Source organism: Dendrobates tinctorius, unplaced genomic scaffold (genome assembly GCF_039654945.1).
Source record: "Dendrobates tinctorius isolate UK_male_01 unplaced genomic scaffold, ASM3965494v1 ptg000039l, whole genome shotgun sequence".
Classification (NCBI taxonomy): Eukaryota; Metazoa; Chordata; class Amphibia; order Anura; family Dendrobatidae; genus Dendrobates; species Dendrobates tinctorius.
The window spans coordinates 16,617,951-16,642,607 of record NW_027361707.1 but is presented as its reverse complement, the minus strand read 5'-3'; the positions used below and the strand labels follow the sequence as shown (position 1 = coordinate 16,642,607).

The window sequence follows — 24,657 nt, the reverse complement described above, 5'->3', positions numbered from 1 at the left end:
CTACATACATACTACATATATAATACATTCATACAACATACATACTATATACATACTACATATATACTACAGTCATACAACATACATACTACATAATACATACATACTACATATATACTACATTCATACAACATACATACATACTTCATATATACTACATTCATATATATTATTTTAATATTTTTTACAGATGACACTGGCTTAGGGGATCAAAGTGACAAGTGATGGTGAGTATATACTCTATGCTATATGTACTGTATGTCTATATGTATGAATGTATTGTATGTAGTATGTATGTTGTATGTATGTAGCATGTTGTATGTATATTGTATGTACACTCACTGGCCACTTTATTAGGTACACCATGCTAGTAACGGGTTGGACCCCCTTTTGCCTTCAGAACTGCCTCAATTCTTCGTGGCAGAGATTCAACAAGGTGCTGGAAGCATTCCTCAGAGATTTTGGACCATATTGACATGATGGCATCACACAGTTGGCGCAGATTTGTCGGCTGCACATCCCTGATGCGAATCTCCCGTTCCACCACATCCCAAAGATGCTCTATTGGATTGAGATCTGGTGACTGAGGAGGCCATTTGAGTACAGTGAACTCATTGTCATGTTCAAGAAACCAATCTGAGATGATTCGAGCTTTATGACATGGCGCATTATCCTGCTGAAAGTAGCCATCAGATGCCTGTTCTTAGCTGAGAGGAGTGGTACCCAGTGTGGTCTTCTGCTGCTGTAGCCCATCTGCCTCAAAGTTCGACGCACTGTGCGTTCAGAGATGCTCTTCTGCCTACCTTGGTTGTAACGGGTGGCAATTTGAGTCACTGTTGCCTTTCTATCAGCTCGAACCAGTATGCCCATTCTCCTCTGACCTCTGGCATCAACAAGGCATTTCCGGCCACAGAACTGCTGCTCACTGGATTTTTTTTCTTTTTCGGACCATTCTCTGTAAACCCTAGAGATGGTTGTGCGTGAAAATCCCAGTAGATCAGCAGTTTCTGAAATACTCAGAACAGCCCTTCTGGCACCAACAATCTTGCCACGTTCAAAGGCACTCAAATCACCTTTCTTCCCCATACTGATGCTCGGTTTGAACTGCAGGAGATTGTCTTGACCATGTCTACATGCCTAAATGCACTGAGTTGCCGCCATGTGATTGGCTGATTAGAAATTAAGTCTTAACACACAGTTGGACAGGTGTACCTAATAAAGTGGCCAGTGAGTGTATGTATGTATGTATGTTGTATGAATGTAGTATATATGTAGTATGTATGTATGTATGTTGTATGAATGTAGTATATATGTAGTATGTATGTATGTATGTTGTATGAATGAATGTAGTATATATGTAGTATGTATGTATGTAGTATGTAGTATGTATGTATGTTGTATGAATGTAGTATATATGAAGTATGTATGTAGTATGTATGTATGTTGTATGAATGTAGTATATATGTAGTATGTATGTATGTTGTATGAATGTAGTATATATGTAGTATGTAGTATGTATGTATGTATGTATGTTGTATGAATGTAGTATATATGTAGTATGTATGTAGTATGTATGTATGTTGTATGAATGTAGTATATATGTAGTATGTATTATGAAGTATGTATGTTGTATGAATGTAGTATATATGTAGTATGTATGTAGTATGTATGTATGTATGTTGTATGAATGTAGTATATATGTAGTATGTATGTATGTTGTATGAATGTAGTATGTATGTAGTATGTATGTATGTATGTTGTATGAATGTAGTATATATGTAGTATGTATGTAGTATGTATGGTGTATGAATGTAGTATATATGTAGTATGTGTGTAGTATGTAGTATGTATGTATGTTGTATGAATGTAGTATATATGTAGTATGTATGTAGTATGTACTGTATGTATGTGGTATGAATGTAGTATATATGAAGTATGTATGTAGTATGTATGTATGTTGTATATATGTAGTATGTATGTTTTTTTGTTTTTTTTACATTCAATACATTAGCCGGATGATGGGACTACTACTGTCCCATCATTGGCTAATGTGTCAATCACTGTCATTGTAGCAGGCATAGCCCGATGGGACTTGTAGTCCCATCGGACGATGCCTGCACACACACACAACCCCCGGCAGGCCCGCACAGACCCCCGGCAGCCCGCACAGACCCCCGGCAGGCCCGTACAGACCCCCGGCAGCCCGCACAGACCCCCGGCAGGCCCGCACAGACCCCCGGCAGCCCACACAGACCCCCGGCAGGCCCGCACAGACCCCTGACAGCCCGCACAGACCCCCGGCAGGCCCGCACAGACCCCCGGCAGCCCGCACAGACCCCTGGCAGGCCCGCACAGACCCCTGGCAGGCCCGCACAGACCCCCGAGAGGCCCGCACGGACCCCGCTCGCACACACACACACGCACAGTCTCCGCCCATGCAGCGCCCACAATCTTCCCCCCTCCCGAACTGGATGTGCAAGGAAAGAAAGGGTTTATTTTCATTCCGATATTTGTGCCCCATTGACTTGCATGGGTTTCCGGTATCGGAATCGGCGATACCCGATATTTTTGGGGTATCGGTCCGATCCAATCAGATCCGATATTTCCCGATATCGGAAGGTATCGCCCAACACTATTTACACCATTAATTCCCTGAGGATCTGTTACAATAAGGAGATGTTCCTAGACACAATTTAGAAGAATAGGACCTTTGACTTGAAGAATATCTTTGTAACTTTATTTTTGCAGGAATTACATGAGGCAATAACAATGGATCTCCTTCTGGTGAATATTCTATATTTGGAAACATGCCATGCCTCACTGACTGTAGAAATCAAAAGCTTGTATGCATGGAGCTAGAGCAAATGATTTTCTGACAATAAGAGACGAGGAATCTCTAAATTAATTCTTCATTTCCAGTGCATAGTCAGCTGTGTAATTATGTCCTGCAGAAAATGAATGTACATATTCCATCATGCAAACACCAGTAACCCCACATGATATTATAGAGCAAGATGGCTCTTCTGTCAGATTATCCTAAATCTCCATTTTACGTGGATGCATTCACAACATATAAATAAAACCAAAAACACAAACAGAAGATACAGCATTACAAAATGTTGACCTAATGCATCTCTTTTTAGCTGTACATGAGGAAATACTGGACGTGAAAAGAGAATCTATTCCATTATTTCTAAACACTGTTTTTTAGTGATTATTTTGTATCTGCGTTCATACTGCACCCACACACACAAATGATACACCATTTGAAAGGTAAACTTGCCCCCTTCAGCAAGAAAATAGCCAAATAAACTACACATCCTCGATTTGATCATAAAATAAAGTTTAAACATTAATTTTCATAAACCCATAAGCCTGCAGTAAGGAAAAATGACCTGCAGGTGGCACCACAGTACCCCAAAGCACACTACCACAAAGCTGCTTACAGACATCACAAAAAAATTCAAACATTTGCCTTGGGGTCTTTTCAGCTTGCTGAACTGCTTGGTCAGCTTATTTTAGCCAAATTGGAGCATTGCACTCTTCACTGCAGGTGAGGCACATATGCAAACACATTTGTAAACGTGCACTGCCTATTGAATTGCACACTTGCTCCGTTCATACTCCACCCACACAAACAAATGATACACCGTTTGAAAGGTCAAATTACCTGCAGGTGGCAGCACACTACCCCAAAGCACACTACCACAAAGCTGCTTACAGACATCACAAACAAATCCAAACATTTGCCTTGAGGTCTTTCCAGCTTGCTCAAGTGCTTGCTCAGCCTATTTCAGGCACATTGCAGGATTGCACACTTCACTGCAGGTGAGTCACATATGCAAACACATTTGTATACATGCACTGCTTTTTCAGTGATTACTTTGCCCCACACACAAATGTTGAGTCACATAGGCAAACACATTTGTAAACATGCACTGCTTTTTCGCTGATTATTTCGCCCCACATACACAAATGATACACTATTTGAAAGATAAACTTGCTCCCTTCAGCAAGAAAAGAGCCAAACAAACCACATATTCATGATTGTATCACTAAATACAGTTTAAACATTAATTTTCATAAACCTGCAGAAAGCCACAATGACCTGCAGGTGGCACCTCAACCGGAAGACATTTTTTGGCCTCTACTTATCAAACCAATTTATTGTATTACCAATCTACATATATAAATACCTGTCTGTGTTCACTATCTCATGAAATACATTTACATTTGACCAGCTTGCTTTTTCTGAAATTGCCTGCACCCCTGACAACCAATGTGCAAAAATTTTGCATGAACCAAGCTAGTCTAATTAAATGTTACATTTTCTATGATTGGATCAATCATTTTGGAATGATACTGTAAATATATTCTGCACTGGTTAGGGTTACTTACCGTGCTCATATCATAAGCTCGGGGAAAAACAAAACAAGGAGGAGCACCATTGAGTTAAAAATTCAAGACCAAAGTGTAACTTAAAGGAGTTTTCTCACAAACAAAAGTTCATTTTAATCAACACATCTTGGAAGAATAATAAATTTCACAATTGGATGTTTTTAAATAAAATGCTCCTGTGCTGAGATAATCTTATAAAGGTGCCCCTGCTGTGTACCATGATGTGATGACTGTGTCTGACCATACAGGAACTTGGTCTGATCATACCACATTTCCTGGGCATGGGAGGAAGCAAAGGAGAGTAGACAGACATTACAGCATGGGATCGCAGCTGATTCTTTCTTAGGCTGATTTCACATTTGCACTTTTTTGTGCTGCAAAAAAACGCATACGTGCGCATGCGTTTTTCACCTATATTTAACATGGGTGCGCATACGTGCGCATTGGAATGCACACGTATGCGTTTTTCGTGCTCTGCATTTTTTCTGGGGTGTGCGTTTTTATTTTCCAGACGCTACATGTTGCATTTTTTGGTCCGCCCAACCGCTTTAAAAAAAACGCATGCGCATGTATGCGCACGTTTTGCGCAAAAAATGACCATTATGGCCTATGGATGCGCATACGTGCGCATTGGCATGTGCATGTATGCGTTTTTTGCGCATGCGTCTTTTTTGGTGTCCACTGGTTAGACAAGTTATAAAATTCCCAACCCAAAAAAAAAACATGTCTATATAAAGGAGGTGTCTGCCAACACTGTACCACAGCTATAGTGACACACTGGAGAGCAGAAATTCAGCTAAAAACGAACCCATCTTCAATCCCAGCTTCAGCGTCAAGAATGTGAGTATTATTACATTGAATAATGTATGCCTGTCCTTTTAAATTGTATATGTACTAATGCGTTTTATTATTTTTACATGCAGTATGTCTTCGGAATCAGAATATTCCACATCCCGGCAGGAACTGGCGCAAGCAGACCGTGAGGTGATTATTTTCATGCGTTTGGTAAGTATATCTGCTGCTTCTCCAAATCTCTTACTTTTTTTTTTTTTTTTCAGACATCATCTTCTGATGACTACTGAGGGCGATCAGCAGGAGCAGCCAAGCCAAGTCCCGGTGGTGATACGGAATGTAAGTATCAAATGATTTGTAATGTTCTTTATTTTTTATCTTCTATATATTTCATCTTTTCTGGATTTTTTTTGTAACTTTTTAATCACTCAGAATTTGAATATTCTAATGAATGTGTTTTGTCTAGGTTCCACAACGGGATGAAGACGTATACCTGGATAATGAGCAGCTTATCAGTCTGGTCCAGGAGCGTGCCCCGTTGTGGGACAGCCGTGACCGGCTGTACAAGGACAATGTGGTGACCCGGCGGCTCTGGAATGAGGTGGCCGCAGCGTTGATGGATGGCTGGGACAGCGCCACTGCATCCTCCAAAAAGGCGTTTAGTAAGTATTTCCCTGCTCTGTTATGCCGCAGTGACTATTGTCCTTGATGGCACTGTTGGGTTTCGTGCTAGATATATTCTAGCAGGAAACCCAACAGTGTCATCTGGCTCTACAGTGACTGCTTTGGGTATTGTATTGCTGTATTGTGCCGCAGTGACTATTGTCCTTGATGGCACCTTTGGGTTTAGTGATAGCATATGTCGTGCATCAAACACAATTGTTACATGTTGTTGGTTTGTTTTTCCAACAGTGGACAAAGTCCGAACACGTTGGCGCTCGATCAAGGACCGCTTCAACAGTGATGTTCGTGCTGAGGGCCAGGTTCGCAGTGGATCTGCGTCAAGGACAAGAACAAGATACCGATACTATCACGCGTTGCAGTTCCTAAGACCTGTCCTTGCCACCAGATCGTAAGTATTATAATTTTTTGTTTTTTATTTTAATAATCTGTGTTTTTCTAATCCACAGCTGATGCGTCTTGTAAAGGCATGATAGTAATGATTTTCCTTTCTTCCACAGCACCTGGAGCAGCACCCTGCAACCTGGCCCTGGAGCGGTCCTTCATCGGACCTCCTCTGACCCGTCCCAGCCATCCGACAGCCAGGAAGCACCTTGCAGGTCAGCCACACAGACAGCTGGTGACCAGGGAGCTGGTCGATCGGGTGTTCCTCTGTCCCAGGTCTCTGCCACTGGTTATGCGGGCACTACCCGCCAGCGGCAGAGGGCCTTGGACAGGAATGTCTTGCCCGAGTTTATGCACTTGAGCGAGGCCTTTAATGCCAGCCTCAAGTCGCTGTCTGACAGAGTGGAAAGTGGTTTTTCACTCATGGAACGTGGTTTTAACCACATGGAACACCGCTTCCATTCTGTCGAGGAGGCTGACCTCAACAGACCAGCGCACCATTTTTTTTAGTAAGATTGAAAAAGGCATGGCGGAACACCTTAGTTCTGAGCAACAGCTGAATGTGCTGCAGGCCTGCAACAATGCTTTCTTGCAGGCTATGCAGCATAATCGGTACGGGCAGCAGTCAGTGGTGTCATTTCCACCTGTTCCACCATTGACTCGCTTCACCTCACTACCGACTTGTGCTGCATACCACTGCACGGACACCTCTATTAAAAGCCAGGACACCCACCGTTACACCACCACAAGTCTGAGTGCAGTTGGTCACTTCACCAACACCACCATGGCAAGCGCTGCTCCTGTCTGGAGCACCACCGCCACTCCCATGCATGCTTGGAGCACAGCCACCACTCCGCAAACGTGGAACAGCCCTGCCACTACAACAACATGTAGTAGCCCTGCCACCACCACTCTGCAAACCTGGACCATCACTGCTGCCACCAGTCCTCCTGCAAGGACGAGCACTGCCACCGCCACCACAGAGCATCAGCAGCAGCCACAGCATCAGCAGCAGCCACAGCATCAGCAGCCACAGCAGCAGCCACAGCAGCAGCAGCAGCAACAGCAGCAGCCACAGCTGCAGACGGGGGACCCACATTCAATATTTGCCCCAAGTTCAAGGCACCATCAATCAAGGCGGGCATTGGGCCCAAGTAGGTCCAGGCAGACAAGTTTACGGAGACAAGCACTTAGGACCAATGTCCCTGAACCTCTTTCCTCTCCTCCAAGTGTTTCTAGTTCAATTCCCATAACTGGACTCCCTTCCCCCACAAGTTTTGTTGTCCATTCCCCTAGAACACCTTCTTCAACTGTAAGTTCTGCATCTTCCCTGCACACCCCCAACTTGCAACCATCTGCCCCCAAATGCAGAAAAAAATAAAGTTTTTTTTAATTTTTATGGTTAAAAATAAATTTAAAATTTCTGTTCACCATAACAAAGTTTGATTAATGTTTTTGGCGCCGCTCACACACACTGCGCCGTACACACAATGCGACTTAAACTTTGCAAGGTGTCATAAAAAGTGTTTGGAGGATTGGCTGTTTTTACCATCCTCATTTCACTTAGTGTGATTCTAGGCAAGGGGGATTATTGATATACCTTGTAATTAACAACATACTCTTGTGTGTTGAATCCACTGATGGTTAAAATACACGTCATATGTTAATATGTTAAATACCAAGGCCTAGTATAATAACTAGCATTTTACCGACTAGGATCTGGTTTCCTGAAACACAAACTGGTGAAACTCGGGCAAAAAAAAAGGCGAGTTTCTTTGCATTGTGGTTTGGTTTTGAACGAATCTCCTACTTGTTTTCCACTAGTTGGACAAGTTTCATTTGAAACAAAATTGGTTTCATGAAACCTGATCCTACCAAAGTCGCTCAAATGTCATAAATAATCATAACTATTTATCAATCATGGCCTGGTTAATACACATATCATATTTAACCTGCAGCTTTGCTTATGTACCAATATATTTAACGCAGACTAGCGATGCTGCATTTTAACTCATATGTGTATTTACCTGCGAAGGTTTAAGAACATCATGAATTCACAGGTATACATGGGAAGTTTTTTATTTTATTGGAGTGTAAAAAACATAGTGCACTCGGTACTGGTATCAAATCAGGTTTTTTATTAACATACACAAACGAAAACATTCTTACACCATTTCATCTTGCCAGTGCACCCGTCCTACATCATTTGGCCAACTTCAACCGATGACCTGAGAGGGTGCTGAGTGAATTCAGGCAATGGGTTAGGAGCAGCATCATCGAGTTCAAAGGTCGGGTGCTCTTTAGCCATCACAAAATTAAATAGAACCACACACTCCTTCACCACCTCATCGACTGTTTCAAGTTTAAGATTAATGGCTGTGCCGAGAATTCGCCATCTGGAGACAAGAATCCCAAAAGCAAACTCGACAGTTCTTCTGGCCCTGGTCAGCCTGTAATTAAATATTTTTTTGGTGTGGTCCAAGTCCCGGCTGGAGTATGGTTTCAGTAAGTTTGCGCACATTTGAAAAGCCTCATCCCCAACCATTACAAAGGGCAGTGGCGGAGCTTCGGTGTGAGGAAGAGGCCGTGGCATAGCGAAATTAAATTGGTTGCCATACAACCTCCGGCCCATGTCTGAGTTTTTAAAAGCCTGTGAGTCGTTACCACGGCCAAATGCTCCAATGTCCACTGCTACAAACATACATCCGGCATCCGCAATGGCCATGAGTACTATTGAAAAGTACTTTTTGTAATTATAGTACTCAGATCCAGTTCTTTTGGGTTTGATGATCCGTATGTGTTTACCATCAACAGCTCCCAAACAGTTGGGGAAATTGCAGACTGTCCAGAATTTGTCAGCAATTTCCATCCACTTTTCAGCGGTGGGCAGGGGCATAAATTCTGGACAAAGAACATTCCAGAGAGCCCGGCAGGTGTCCGCAACAATTCCAGACAAAGTAGAGATTCCAATACGGTACTGGAAGTGTAGTGAAGATAGGGTTTCTCCAGTCGCCAGGAATCTGCGAAACAGAGAAAGAAGTAAAATTAATATTTCTGTATATGGTTTTGTAAAACTATAAAATAAAATATTAGTACATTCACGAAAAATAATTAGCCAAGGTTTTGAATAGTACATGTAAAAAAAAAAAACCATCAGACCCCACCCCTTGGTTTTTAAATATTACGTACCGTAATGTCACCAGTAGCCGTTCCTCAGGAGGAAACGCACGATGGAGCTGTGTGTCCTGTCTCCGGATGGATTCTTGGACAATCGGATGTATCCACATATGCCGCCGCTGCCGTCTTCGCTGCCTCTCTCTCTTCCTTTGTTCATGGCAAGCAACTGCATAAGCCTGAGCCATCGCGATGTCCAAATCCAAGTTGAAGTGAAAACTCTTCCAGCGCAGATCCATGTTGACACGAGAACAATCAAGCAAATGTGAAGAATACTGTAGCCAGGGTCTATATATTAACATACCACACCGCCACTGACGTCCCATTTGTCGTGTGTGTTGCCAGATTGTTATTTGGGTTTTTTTTGGATGAGGACAAACAATGTGGAAAAAAACAGCAAACGCACTAAAAACGCATACAAACGCATAAAAACGCTGCGTTTCTTTCCTGCATGAGCATTAAAATGCTTGAAAAAAACGCAGTGTTTGTATGCGTTTGTATGCGTTTTTTCCATGCATTTTTTGCGCAAAAAACGCGCTGCAAAAAAAAGCAAGTGTGAAAGTAGCCTTAGAGGTTAGACATTGTTTAAAAACAGGCAAAGAAATATTTTACATCACAAAAAGAATCAGCTGTCATCCTGTGCTTTAATGTCTGTATAATCTTTTTCTCTGACCCACCCGCCCTCGGTGCAGGAGCTGTGGTATGATCAGACCATGTTCCTGCACAGTCAGACACAGACATTACACAGTACACAGCAGGGACACATTTTTAAGATTATCTCAGCACAGGAACATTTTAGTTAAACATATCCGATTGTGGAACATATTATTATTCCAAGATCTATTGATTAAAATGAACTTTTGTTAGTGGGAAAACCACTATAAGTCCTCTATTATAGTTGTGCAATTCAGGGACAACACAAGGAAGAGAATGAATAAGTGGCAATTGGTGTAAGCTGGAATTGGTGTGGCTTGATTCTCAGGGCCCGGTCATTTGGCTACGTCTTTAATTTATAGCTGCTGGATGGGAGCCCTGAGAACCATGTCCTACATTCATAGAATCGTAGCATTGGAAGGGACCTCCTGGGCCATCTGGTCCAACCCCCTGCTCAAAGCAGGATTCGCGAAATCATCGCAGACAGATGTCTGTCCAGCCTCTGTTTGAAGACTTCTATTGAAGGAGAACTCACCACCTCTCGTGGCAGCCTGTTCCACTCATTGATCACTCTAACTGTCAAAAAGTTTTTTCTAATATCTAATCTCCTCCCATTCACCCATTCAGTTTCATCCCATTGCTTCTAGTCTTTCCTTGTGCAAATGAGAATAAAGATGATCCTTCTACAATGTGACAGTCCTTGAGATATTTGTAGACAGCTATTAAGTCTCCGCTCAGTCTTCTCTTCTGCAAGCTAAACATTCCCAAATCCTGCAACCTTTCCTCATAAGACAGGGTTTGCAGACCGGTCACCATTCTGGTCGCTCTTTTCTGAACTTGCTCCAGTTTGTTGATGTCTATTTTAAAATGTGGCGCCCAAAACTGGACACAGTATTCCAGATGAAGTCTGACCAAAGAGGAGTAGAGGGCAATAATGACTTCACGTGATCTAGACTGTATGCTTCTGTTTATACCTCCTAGAATTGCATTTGCCTTTTTTACTACTGCATCACACTGTTGACTCATATTCAGTCTGTGATCAATTAGTATACCCAAGTCTTTTTCACATGTGCTGTTGCTTAGCCCTATTCCTCCCATTCTGTATATGCTTTTTTCATTTTTATTGCCCAGATGTAGTACTTTGCATTTTTCCCTGTTAAAAACCATTCTGTTAGTTGCTGCCCACTGCTCCAGTTTATTTATATCTTTTTGAATCCTCTCTCTTTTCTCTAGTTTTAGCTATCCCTCCTAGCTTTGTGTCATCAGAAAATATAATCAGTTTACCCTCAATTCCTTCATCTAAATCGTTGATAAAGATGTTGAACAATACAGGGCCCAGGACAGAGCCCTGTGGTACCCCACTTGAGACATTCTTCCAACTGGATGTGCAGTCATTTACGACCACTCTTTGGGTCTGATCACTAAGCCAGTTATGAATCCACCTAACAGTTGCCTTGTCCATTCCATACTTAGCCATTTTTTCAATAAGGATCTCGTGAGATACTTTGTCAAAAGCTTTGCTGAAGTCAAGATATACTATATCTACAGCATTTCCCTGATCCACCCAATCAGTGATTCTGTCATAGAAGGAAATTAAGTTAGTCTGACATGACTTATTAGTTACAAATCCATGCTGACTCTGTTTAATCACTTCATTCTTGTCCAGGTACTTACATACATGTTGTTTAATAATTTGTTCAAAGACCTTTCCTGGTATAGAAGTCAAACTCACCGGCCTATAGTTCCCTGGGTCCACCTTCTTCCCCTTTTTGAAGATAGGAACAACATTTGCTCTTCTCCAGTCTTCTTGGACTTCTCCTGTTCTCCAAGAACTTTCAAAGATTATGGAGAGGGGTTCAAAAATTTCCTCTCCTATCTCCTTCAAAACTCTGGGGTGTAATTCATCTGGACCTGGAGACTTGAATTCATTTAGGTTCGCTAAGTGTTTCCTCACTAACTTTCTGTTTATTGATATCCTGCATTCTTCTATTCCCTTAATAGGACAGTGAAGAACTGTTGATGTTACATTTCCTTTCTGGGAGAAAACAAATGCAAAATAGGAATTTAAAAGTTCGGCCTTCTCAACATCCTGTCTTACCATTTCATCATTTTCATCCTGTAAAAATCCTATAGCATCTTTGACTTTTCTTTTACTTTTGACATATCCCCAAAATCCTTTATTATTGCTTTTGACATCTCTTGCAAGCCTCCATTCATTGTCAGCTTTAATAATCTGATTTGTTCCCTGCAATTTCTGCAGACAGCATTATATTCTTCTTTAGATATGCCTCCCTCTTTCCATTTTATAAACATTTCTTTCTTCCTTTTTAGCATATGCTTAAGTTCTGTGTTCATCCGTCCTGGTTTCCTTAAACGCTTCCTATTCTTCCCTCTTTTCGGAATTGTTAACGATTGTGCTTTGAGAATTTCATTTTTCAAGATTTCCCATCCTTCCTGGACATTTTTGTCCTTAAGGATATCCAGCCAATGGATCCCTCCAATTCTCTTTCTGAGTCCCTTAAAATCTGCCTTTCTGAAATCTAACCTTGACGTCTGAGTCTTCACAGGTCTTCCTCCTCTAGTTATCCAAAATTCTAAAATAGCATGGTCGCTACCTCCTAGGGTCCCAGCCACTTTTACCTCCTCAACCATTTCCTCCCTGTTTATAAGGATTAGATCCAAGGTAGCAGATTCTCGTCATCCGCGGCTCTTCTTTTGAATAGCCAAGGTGGCATAACATCATCAGTGTATCACACCGCAAGATGACATCACGCTAGGCTGGCCAATCAAAAGAAGAGCTGCAGATGCCAGGAGGTAGGAGGAGTTTCTCTGGTCCAATCCAGTTACAACACATTACTGATGTGACCAATGGACTGGGCCCTGCACATTGATTTACACCAACTCTAGTGCTACCTTCTGCACCCATTTGGTCCAAACTTATATAAAGAAAACCAAAAGAGGGGATCTGTTTCAGGACAACAATGTAAAAAATGATAAAGCAATACAAACATGGATCAAAATTGGTGGGTGGGCACCCGTGGCAACACCATTGGATCAAGAATAGTCTATAGATCACAAGTATATATGAAAAGTAAAAATAAGTCTGAATCTGTATTCATTGACATATAAATATATCTCTATATGTAAGTGTCAGTACCAAAAACCAGTATAGCCCAAAAGGGAATACGAGGTAACAAATATAAATAGCTAATAGTACAAAACTCACCCACCAAACACTCAATATACGTTTCACAAATACTTCATCAGGGGTGTGGGCTATACTATTTTTTGTCACTGATACAGATATACATTTATATGTCAAGGAATACTGATTCAGACATTTTTCAGACTTTTTATATACTTGTGATCTATATACTGTTGCAGTGTCTGTGTGTATCATCGTGTGATTTTGTACACTGTTGTTTTTAGGCTATTATGTTTTAATTACTGATATGATTTATATTGTCCGGGCACAGATCCTCTCTTTTGGTTTTCTTTATTCAAATAGTGCCTTTTTGGGACACTTATACAATGCAAACCCCAGTAGCAAACTTATATAAAGTTGAGCTGTTATGTGGAACCACAGAGAGTAGAAAATCCAAACGATAAGTGGGCTCTACTTTCAGCAAAGAACTGTAGAAACAGATAGACAAGGCATTTCCACTCTGGGCCTTCTTCAGCTCATTGAGAAATGACACCTTTTTTTGTCCTTTTGATGACGACCATCTATCTGTCACGTGGCAGCAATGGGAAAACAGGGGACAAGGAACCTGGGCCCCTGAACTGCCCCTCAGGATAAGGGGGTGCCCTGACTTTCCTTAACTTGGGGGTACATCTGATGGTAGTGAGGCCCAAGTCCCCGACCTGTACCTATCTCCTGTTTAGCCCTGAGCCAAACCCCCAACCCCCTCCCCAGGAGGTGAGACAGGGAATAAAGTGAACTGCACCAAAAACCAAAGGAAAGATAATACAGACACCTCGGGGTTAAATAAACTAAAAAACAAAACTTAGATTTCTCTGCTGCAATGCACCAAGCAGCAGAGTAAGGCTCCAGATCAGCATTCAGCTGCAGCTCCACTGCACACAGCCAGCTCCTGATATGCTGAGCCACCACTGCACCAGGTAGGTCCAGTCTTCACCACGGTTGGTAGCAAAAGGAAGAGTATCACCAACAGTGAGCTGCAGCACCTGGTAACCTTTTAAAGGGAGGTGGAAGTGGCACCCACCTGCATAGATAATTAATCACAATGCAATAATACCAGCGGCCACTGGAGGGAAAAAACCCACCAACAGACTACCTAAAGTTGTAGTAACACCAGCGGCCACCGGGGGGGAAAAACTGACATTAACCCCCCGATGGCCAGAAAGGAAAAAAGTTTAAATGTGAGCAGCCCAAAACTGACACAGATCCAAAAATGGATCATGACACTATCCTTTTGATTTTTTTCTCCTATCCCTGAAAACAAAGATGAGCTAGGTCACTCAAACATAACAAAAACTATGTTCTTCCTGTCAGTGAGCAGAACCACTAAGGACGTCTAACTGGGTGAGCTGGCTATAATTTTTCTTGTTTGAGTGAAACAAAGGCTTTCAACAGAAGTTATCCATCATGTCAAGCTTCTCAGCAAAAAGTGTTGTAGTGTTGGGGGATTGTGGTTGCTGATTAATTAATGCTGAAGGAGAACCAGCATAAAACAATAATATTGTGGGTCCTGCTGACATTAGAAGCCGGCTCAAGCAAAACTTGGCACATTTGCAGTGAGAGAGGTGTACTTGCCACTGGAGCTGGCTTATAATGCCACAAATCCATGAGTGAAGAAGATGAGGACTCACCCTTGGATCTTCAACAGGTAGTGCATGCTACATTTTTTTCTCTTATCCACCAAGGGCAATAAGGGCAGATTTAGAAATATATTATTACTAATCTCTACAACAACCCGAGACAGTGGTTATGGACAGAATATTTGAGGACAGGTTGCCTTTAAAGTCCAATACACTAATAGGACATATAAGAAGAAGATAAAATACAAAAACTATCAAGAAAATAGATATATAATATATAGATAACAGATAATACCAATAATGACTGGTGTATAAGTGATTTTTGATTTTATAGATACATAAATGGTAAAGTGCATTCTTACCCGGCCTTTACTTCTCGGTATAAGTTAAAATACCATAGTAGAAATGTGCTGTGTTTAGTGTAAGCCTTATTCCGAGCAACCAATTTATGAACATTTTCATCACATCTTCCCACTAATTGGGATTTCAAGAGTCAGAAAGTGGAATTATTTCAGCATTTCAGACAAGAGCGTCTGGTAAATCAATACGTGGATTCACACCGGGAAGCTGCGCAGAGTCTGCAGCAAAGGCCTTTTGCACCTGTTGTCACAATCATTAATCATTTCCAGTATCGGCTAAGAAATAACCTCCAATGCTTCAAGAACAATTTGCCTTGTACAACATGTAGGTGTGTTTGATGAATGCACTCACTTTTCCCTGTTGAATATAATAAATTCTTTTCTCACGGTGTCCAAACACTGCTGCAGATGTCCGTTCTGAAAGAAAAGAATTAAGGTTTGTCTTTAATACGAACTCACAACTGGATGATGACCTGAACAATATAATTTATTATTGCATAATGGTTTCAATCTCAAAATATAAAATCAACAGTGACGCTGACTCTGGTGGATCTGGCCAGTTATTTGTATTGCTGACATGTTGTACTGCATGTATACATATACTGTATATAGCCACCTGGGACTTTCTCTAACCAACAGATGAACGTTGCGAGGCTTGTACGGACCTTCAGAATGAAAATCAGTTGTTATATTACGAATCTGAAAATATGTGCTGCTCGAAAAAAAAAAAAAAAAGGAAACACATAAATCACACATCGGATCTCAATAAACAAAAGATTCAAGTTGAAAATTTTTACTGATAAACAATGTGTAATTCGTTGAGAGCAAGACAAGTCAATGGTCAATGGAAACCAAAATCATCATCCAATTGTTGGCTGAATTCCAAATCACCCTAGGAATCATAGAAAAATTTGTAGTCACAGGTGGATCCAATTTGTGAGTATTTCATCATTGTGATTCAGTAGTGTGTTAGGCCCCCATGTTTCTGTATGCATTCCTGACTACATTCTGGTCATGCATGTGGATAATGTCATCGGGGGTCTTCACCAAGACCTGAGCTCCTAGATCAGTGTTTCTCAACTCCAATCCTCAAGACCCGCCAACAGGTCATGGTTTCAGGATTTACTTAGTATTGCTTAGGTGATGGAATTATTGCTTGATCAGGTGACTAATTATCACCTTACCAGGAAATTCTGAAAACTTGACCTGTTGGTGGAACTTGAGAACTGGAGTTGAGAAATACTGTCCTAGATAGTCTGTAATGCTACTTGTTGGTGTCAGATGGATTCATACATGATTCCAAGAGCAGAGACTCTCAAATTGATTCAGGTTTGCGTCACGTGAAGGCCTGTCAATGGCATCAATGAGGTCATCATCCAGGAACTTGTACATATTCTGGCCACATGAGGCTGGGCTCTATACTGCACAAAGATGAACCCAGGGCCCATTGCACCAGCATCAGACAATGCTCTGAGAATTGCATCCAAGTAACAGCATTCAGAGAACCATTGGACTGCTGGATGATGTTGTAGGAAGCATAAGGTTCACCACAACATCTCCAGACTTTTTTACATTTTACACATATGGTTAGTGTGAATCTATTTTCATCTCTGAGGAGAACAAGGTGACAATGGCTGACAAGCAAATTTTGGCTGTGAGCACAGGTCCCGTTACAGAGTACTCATGCCACCTTCATAAAGTATGCTTCTTAAAGTTTGGCCAGAAACATAAACAGGCTCCTCCTGTACCTCCTCGCTCAAAAGAGCAGATACTGGTTGGAGAAATGCACTTCTATGGTGCCGTTTGGCTTTCCTTGAGTATCACCCATTTACTGGTATTTGCTCCTTGCTCTTGAGACTGTAAAATACAGCAAACCTGGTTGCGATGGCACATATGGATGTGCTATCCTTGAGTATATGGACTATCTTTGCAACCTGAATGGGCTGCAGGTACCTCTTCATGATGCCATTAGTAACAAAGACACTAGCAAAATACAAAACTAGAAAAAAAGGAAAGGTAAGGAGAATGCAATCTTCTACAGTATGTCCACCACTTGCAAAGCCATTGTCTTTGTGGAGTTGGGATTTGCTGTTCCTTCTAATGCACCTGCTGTCACTTGCATTTGCACCAAAGTGACTGAAATTGTTTCACAATTGCTTCTGCTTCCTATAGATTGATATTACTAAAGTTTAATCTATTATTACAAGTTTTCTCTTAATTTTTTAAGCAGTGTACACAAAAAAAGAAAGAATACGTATAAGAAACAAGAAAAAATCAGCTGAACACAAAATGAATGTAAGGTTACCTGCTAAGCCAGCACAGATGGAAAACTGAAATTAAATAAGCATCAGGACTGAAAATTCCTGGCTATGGGCATTACTGTGGAAATGATGCAGAAAATAGCTCTCATGTAAAATGAACAGCCATGAGCTTGAGGTACAGATCACGTTCATCTGTATGGACAGATTGTGTGCAGCCCCTGGCACCGGGATGATTAGTCGCCACAAGTCTTAAATACATTTGACATTATTTAATCTCTCGAACCTTAATTTAATTCAAATTATGAAATGACTAATGGGCCCCGGCAGTAATTAAAAACATTGCAGTAATTTATTTTACACCTGCAGTAGGAATATGCTTTTTTTCAAATTACGCATAATCGTAGCGTTCCGAAAATAGAGCCGATGTATAAAACATGGATGTTGCTGCTTCCCATCGAACACAAGCTCTGTACAAAGCACCTGCAGAACATTTCACCAAAGTGATGAAGCAACGGGTGATATCGGCTGATTTAGAGCATTTGCCGCCAAAGATCACAGACATTGCAACTCGGTTTAGTTTACTTCTTCTCTACACAAGAGAAGTCTATGTATACCAGTGCATAAGGACTCGAAGCAGTCCAAATTGCTTAAAGCTCCTTTCATTCCCTTTGTTAATCTCATCTATTTTTAATTAAAAAAGTTTTTTTTAATATATTGGAATTTTAATTTTCTTTGGTGCTTGATTACAATTTTTTCCTTTTACTTTGCAACCATAACGTTGTTTTCACGTTTTAATAAAATGCAGACTCTGCTCGCGTTGCTACAACTGGCCCAACTGTTGGGTCTGCTAACTTGGAGGTTGTGGCGGATATTACAATGCGACCACATTCCTTGCACTGTGACCACACTGCCGTGAAACTAATCTTAAGTATATAAAAGTGAAGAGAAGATGATGCCAGAGATGGGAAATAAATTGCTTTTGAAAAGTTGCTAAATTTTGTAGCAAATTTTTTTTTTTGACATTTCACGTTAGTTTTGTAAAGCTCAATCAAGATGGGCAAAGATAGGGTAGGACAGGGGCACGACGTCATAGCTTGTCTACTTCATGATTAGCTATGGCATTCCTTACAGCAGAAATTTTAGCTTTATGAAGAGGCGCACACCACTCGTCAGACTTCCACTGAAGTCACGAAGACACAGCAGCAGATTCTTGATGTTGGCAGTCATGACCCATCGGCAGAGCAGCCCGGAAGAGCTGCTCTGTGTACCCTGAGCATCTGAATCGCCGGCAGGATTGGTAAATGCTACTGGTCTGTTTATTTTTAACCCCATAGTGAAAAAAGAAAAACTGGTTTAACCCTTTAAGTGGCATGATTCTGCTCGAGCATTTACTTGAGTAGCCATGATTGGGGGCTTCGATGGGTTATCATGATCCCCGGTGTCCTGCAGAAGTCCCCCTACCTGTTACTGTCATCTCTGTGATAGTGTTATTTTAAAATACAACTCATTCTCCAAAAAGCTTTGAAGGAAAAATAAAACAATTGAGGTTTTTGGAAGAAAAGGAGGAAAAAATCAAAATGCAAAGCTGAAAAATAGCTTGGGTGGAAAAGTTCATCCCACTCCTTCCACATTTCTCTGTTAGCATTCTGGCTTGGCGAGGCAAGACTCCAGGAGTGAACCCTCTGGACCGCGGCACCGAGGGGTCCCCGGGTGAGCAACCAGGTGGAGCCGACCCCTATACAGGGACCGTTAGGAGCAGGCCCAGGGGTTCAAATGCCATGGTAGCTGGTACCAAGAGGGGCGGCTCGGAATGGACTGGAGTAGGACTGATTACCTGGTACCACGAGCACAAAAACAGCGTAGGGCTCGGGTGGCGCGACCGGAATAGGACAGCTGGAGATAGAGACGGACAGCCGGATGGAGCAAGGGCACAGGACCGGAGTAGGATGACAGGAATCAGGCATGAGCAGCAGGACAGAGCAAGGGCACAGGACCGGAGTAGGATGACAGGAATCAGGCATGGGCAGCAGGACGGAGCAAGAGCACAGGACCGGAGTAGGATGACGAATCAGGCACGGCAGCAGGACGGAGCAAGGGCACAAGACTGGAGTAGGATGACAGGAATCAGGCATAGCAGCAGGACGGAGCAGGACTGCAGAAAGAAGCACAAGGGAAGGTGAGAACTGGGCACAGAGCACAGGGCAAAGGGCACGGGGAGCTTAGCGTGTGGGTAGGAACACGACGGTCAGGCGCCTCCAATACAGGAGGGTGGCCTGAAATACCTTAGGAGTGGCCCCCATTGGTCCGGCGGTGCTTCCGGGTCAGGGCACCACCGGAGCACAAGAAGCAGAAGGGAGATGCGGCCGCGGCCTACGGCGCATGCACAAACCATGCAGTGACGTCGCAGGCCGTGGGCTGGTCAAAGGAGGACGCCGCGGCTGATGGGAGGAGACAGGCTGCGGCGCGGGAGCGGGCAGGTGAGTATACCAGGGCGCAACAGGGGCCGTGACATTCTCATGGAACAAAAAGGCAGTATGACTCATCTCTGTACTTTTTCAGTGCATTTAAAGGGAAGCCATCACCAGAAAATGACCTATTGTTTAAAACAGATTTTTGTGTTACATGTATTTCCCTTAAACTTTTGGCATTTTTTTTCATTTCATGATCTGTATTAAAAATAACAGTTGACACCTTTATACACAGCTGATAATGCATCAACCAATCACAGTAGGTGATGTGATACTTGACCTGGCGTCCTCTCCCTTTTCAATGACCTTTACATAGGCCCATTAGATACTTCAATATAAAATATAGGTTTGAGGTATATACATATGTTGTTTCCTAAAACATCAGGAAGTTAGATTCTAAAAAAGTCAGTGTGAAAATTGCAAGATTCCTAGCTTTTATATTTTGTACAGATTGTGATGAACAAAAAAATACAAAATTAAAAAATACAATTAACATAAAAAACAATAGATAATTTTCAGATGATGGCTTCCTTTAAAGAAATTGTATTTTTTCATTGAAAATCCATTTCAGAATGATAGTAAAATCTTTTATGAAATTTTAATTCAATCTCCGCCCATCTAGCCTCATTGACAGCTCCTCAGGGTCCCTCCTCCCTTTTGAGATCTCACATTGTTAAGTACAAGCTGCAGCTGTCAGTCAGACTGGGAGGGAGGAGAATTAATACCGTACATTTGGACGCATTTCATTCTATAGCTGCAATAATAAAGTGCTCATCTTAATATCTTATTAAATAAAATTAACTTTAAAATTAAATAAATCAGTCTCATCAGGGCTAAGAAATCTATTTACTAATGTATACAGTCAGGTATTGAGAAATCTGGTGACAAATCTGCATTTAGGGAAGATTCTCGCTTGAATATTCAATCCGATCTGCTGGACATAGATTATAAAACAGGAGGCACTGAGAAAAATCATAATTAGTTTAGTGGGAAAATATTCTTTTTTAACTCTTCATTTGTAAATATCTTATAATTTTCTTATCCCATCAGGTGGTCCTATCCAATGATTTACATCTCTGTAAGCACACTCATTCGCCCACTGGACTCTTACGCCTAAAATAAGCAAAGGTTTAGATTTATTATACTGAATATTTCTCCTTTAAACTATATATTAATCTTCTCAGTTCCTACAGCTCTATAACATACTGCCTCGATATCGGACACAATGGGATTCATATGTAGATATTTGTGGATATCTCAGACATGTAAAGTCATGTCATGGATAAACTTAGCTCTCCATGTTGATTTTCTTGCAATTGTGGATACAGAGAGGTTTGTAGAAAAAAAATAAAATTCACGTGAAAAAAAAATAATAAAAACATTTGCTGAAAATACAGGTATATAGATAAACTGTCAAAATATTAATAAAGCACATCATATATTTCCAGGTTGGGAAATTAGTTTTCTGTTCCCCTATAAATAAAATACCTCTGCTTGAGAAAGAAATCAAGCAAAACGCGCATTGGGGCGGCGGGGAGAGTCCATCATCACTGATACACCATGGATGAACCCTTGACACTTATTCACCATACTGTTGCAACATTAATCAGATGCAATCATGCTTTATCCCCGTGTGTCATGGGATACTGATTTTCTCCCATCACTTTTTCTTACTTAATACACCACTGTATTATGCATGGCCAGCTTCTTTTAACTATATTTCAATAAAAATTTAATTGAAAGATTTTCTGGTGGTTTGTGGCTGCTCCATCAGTGGTGTTTTTGGGTTTAACTATATATGTAAAGTGTACAGACTTTTTCCAAAGAACCAGACTTACCAGTGGACAATTATCTTTGGCTGCCTCCCTCGATTTATACTTTGCCAGTCTCTTCTTTTTCTTATGGAGAGGTTTCGATTCTAGAATCATCTCTTCTAGCTCGAATGTTGGGTCACAGTTCAGTCTTCCTTTCTATCATATGAAGAAACATATCGGTAACGTGGTGATGATGGACGTCACATTCCAAACTTAACATTGAAGCTACCCTTAAAATAATGTCCGGTCACAACACAATCCAAGCCCCGCCAAGTACTATGTCTACAGACTTCTGACTACAATGAGTATTTCCGTAGAATAAAAAAATATAAAATAAAGAAACATAATAGAAAGGGAATAGTAAATCCAAGAACAAAAAAGACAGCAACAGTAGCTGGTTAATTGGCCTTTTGACACAAATCGTCTCCCGCTATAGATTCTGTCCACAAAGTAGGCCATACTTTAGATTTCATGTATGTGCACTCTTGAGTACCTTTTTTTTATTTTTATAGGCTCACATTTTTGTACTGGTTACATTCTTAATCTATCTTTCTAGAGTTTGTGTACTAATACATAGACGTAGATTTAAAAAGGAACAATCAGCAAGTCAAAAGTGGACTTTTTTGGCTCTTCTTTTATTCCCAATGCTCCCATGAGCATGTTATATTTTTTTTTATCTTCCCTCCATGATTTACTGCAGCTGCTCTGACTTGATCAGTGTGTGGCTTCCAGGACTCCGGCATACATCACACCCAAACTGATGAGTTGACAACTACATGTTTTTTCCACAGGTTTTGTATCTCCTACCACTATAGTCTGTAGTCATAGTCCATGCTCCTCCAGATGACATATACCATGACCATATCACGTGTATCCTGCTCCAGCCAGCAACAACATATAGTAAACTATCAGCAAGTACACAAGATGGTGCAAATGACAAAGTCTCACCCTACGGCTGGCATCCCTTTGAGCTGTGGACTACTCTCTATGTCCCTTGGTCCAATAATCTTTAGTTCGTGGACAGCTCCTCCCACACCTCCCACAGTAATTCAATCCAGGGGTGGACGTATCATTGGTGCAACTTGAGACAGGAGATTTACTGTACATGTGAGACTGGAGAACCACTGTCTCTATGCAGCAGGAGTCACTGTCTGTGAAGCAAGATAGTCACTATATATGTGTCATGCTGTGGCGGACTTTGGAAAGGAAAGGGTGGCTCAAACTGTCCCTTCAACTGTGACTCTAAAGGGGGTTTTACACATAGCGATATCGCTAGCAATATCGCTAAAGCATCACTGATTTGGTGACACAGCAGCAATATCGATAGCGATATCGCTATGTGTGATACTTACCTCTGACCGGCTCCCCCGCTGTCCATCGCTGATCGCATGAGATCGCGCAGCTTCATTTCTCGTCGGGCGCTTCCTGCTGGGCTTCCTGCTGGCGCCGATGAGCAACTCGTGGACGCGGGCGGACATCAGTATCGCCGCGCCTGAAAGGTAAGTAATGACCACTGTATCGCTGCTGCATCGCTGTGAGATCTGCCTGTTTCGCAGCTCACTAGCGACAATTTAGCGATGCACCAGCGATCCTGACCGGGTGGTATCATGGTCAGGATCACTGGTGCATCGCTAAATGTAAAGGGGGCTTAACTATCCCTGTCCTGGGGGTACTCTTGAAGGTAGAGAGGCCTGAGTCTCCAACCTTACTATGCTACTGTTAACCCCTAATCTGTCCCCTCCCCCAACCCATGAGGCCTGGGATAGAAATGTAAGTTAAATAAGACACAAATACAAAGCAGGGATAACAGAAAACCTCTAGCATACAAAAGCACTAACCAGCAATACGGAGGATGATAGGGGCAGGGAGGAATAAGAGTCACTGTCTGTAAGGCAGGGCCAGTGAGGGTCATATAGCGGGCAGCTGGTTATAATAATGAAGCAATTCAATCCAGGGGTGGACATATCATTGGTGAAACCTGTGCAGGACCCACTTCTACCTCCAAATCACCTGAAAATCTGCATTGTAATAAGCTGTTGGACTGCAAAGTGACCATATAGTGTTCTTACAGGGGTCATCTTTTATATGTGCTCGCCACTGATTCAGTCATACCTGCAAATCTTTTTTAGGACTACTCACTGTGAATTCAATTTTCCTGGCAAAATTCTGCGAAATTGGCATAATTCAAATTTTAATTTTTTATTTCAACGTATACTACTTTTTCGAGTGTTTTAAGGTATACTATTATGTGGCAAAGAAAGGTGAAAAACGGAAATAAATGCAATAGGAAATGATGTGAGTTTAATCTTACTATTATGATGATTTCTCTTTTTGTCATAGATGACAATGAGAAACTCTCGGTACGGAGAAGAAATGGAAATGTTATCTTTGTCCCATAGGGTTATACTTATATTATCAGACAATTCATTAATGTTGTGTAGAAAATCTGTAAGATGGCATTTGATCAGCCAACATAATGCCTGGATCTTTTTGAATGAAGGCGCTCTCTCGCTACAAATATGACATAGGTTTGCGTACTGCACACCCACGCTTATCATTGTGTTTTGCAAATACTGTATAATAAAATATAGGCAAAAAAAAAAAAAAAGAAACCTGACTTTCCCGTATTAGTTGTAATGACATTTAATGACTCCAGGATGATAGAATTAATAGCTCATTCCAGTTCAGTTTAGTAATAGGGAAACTGTTACCGTATGCTGTAATGCACAGATAATAAGAAAGAATTATTCCATTGTATTTATTATATTCATCGACTTTCATTAAAAAATGCAAAAAAAAAAAACCTGACCCAGTAAAATATGGAATTTTTTTTTTGCTATCAAAACATGTGTGCGTTTGGCTGCTGCCTAGGAAATATTACATGAGCTAC

At 41.4% G+C, this 24,657-nt stretch overlaps 1 protein-coding gene across 1 annotated transcript in view; it reads right to left on the bottom strand.

Annotated features, from left to right (window-relative positions):
- Positions 1–24,657, bottom strand: part of STK32B (serine/threonine kinase 32B) — a 363,907-nt gene that overhangs the window by 15,329 nt on the left and 323,921 nt on the right. Inside the window, exons 10-11 of the mRNA XM_073574498.1 lie at positions 21,792–21,923; positions 15,577–15,641 (exon numbers count right to left, since the gene is read on the bottom strand). Of these exons, the coding sequence (XP_073430599.1) occupies positions 15,577–15,641; positions 21,792–21,923 (197 nt within the window). The remainder of the gene's footprint in view (positions 1–15,576; positions 15,642–21,791; positions 21,924–24,657) is intronic.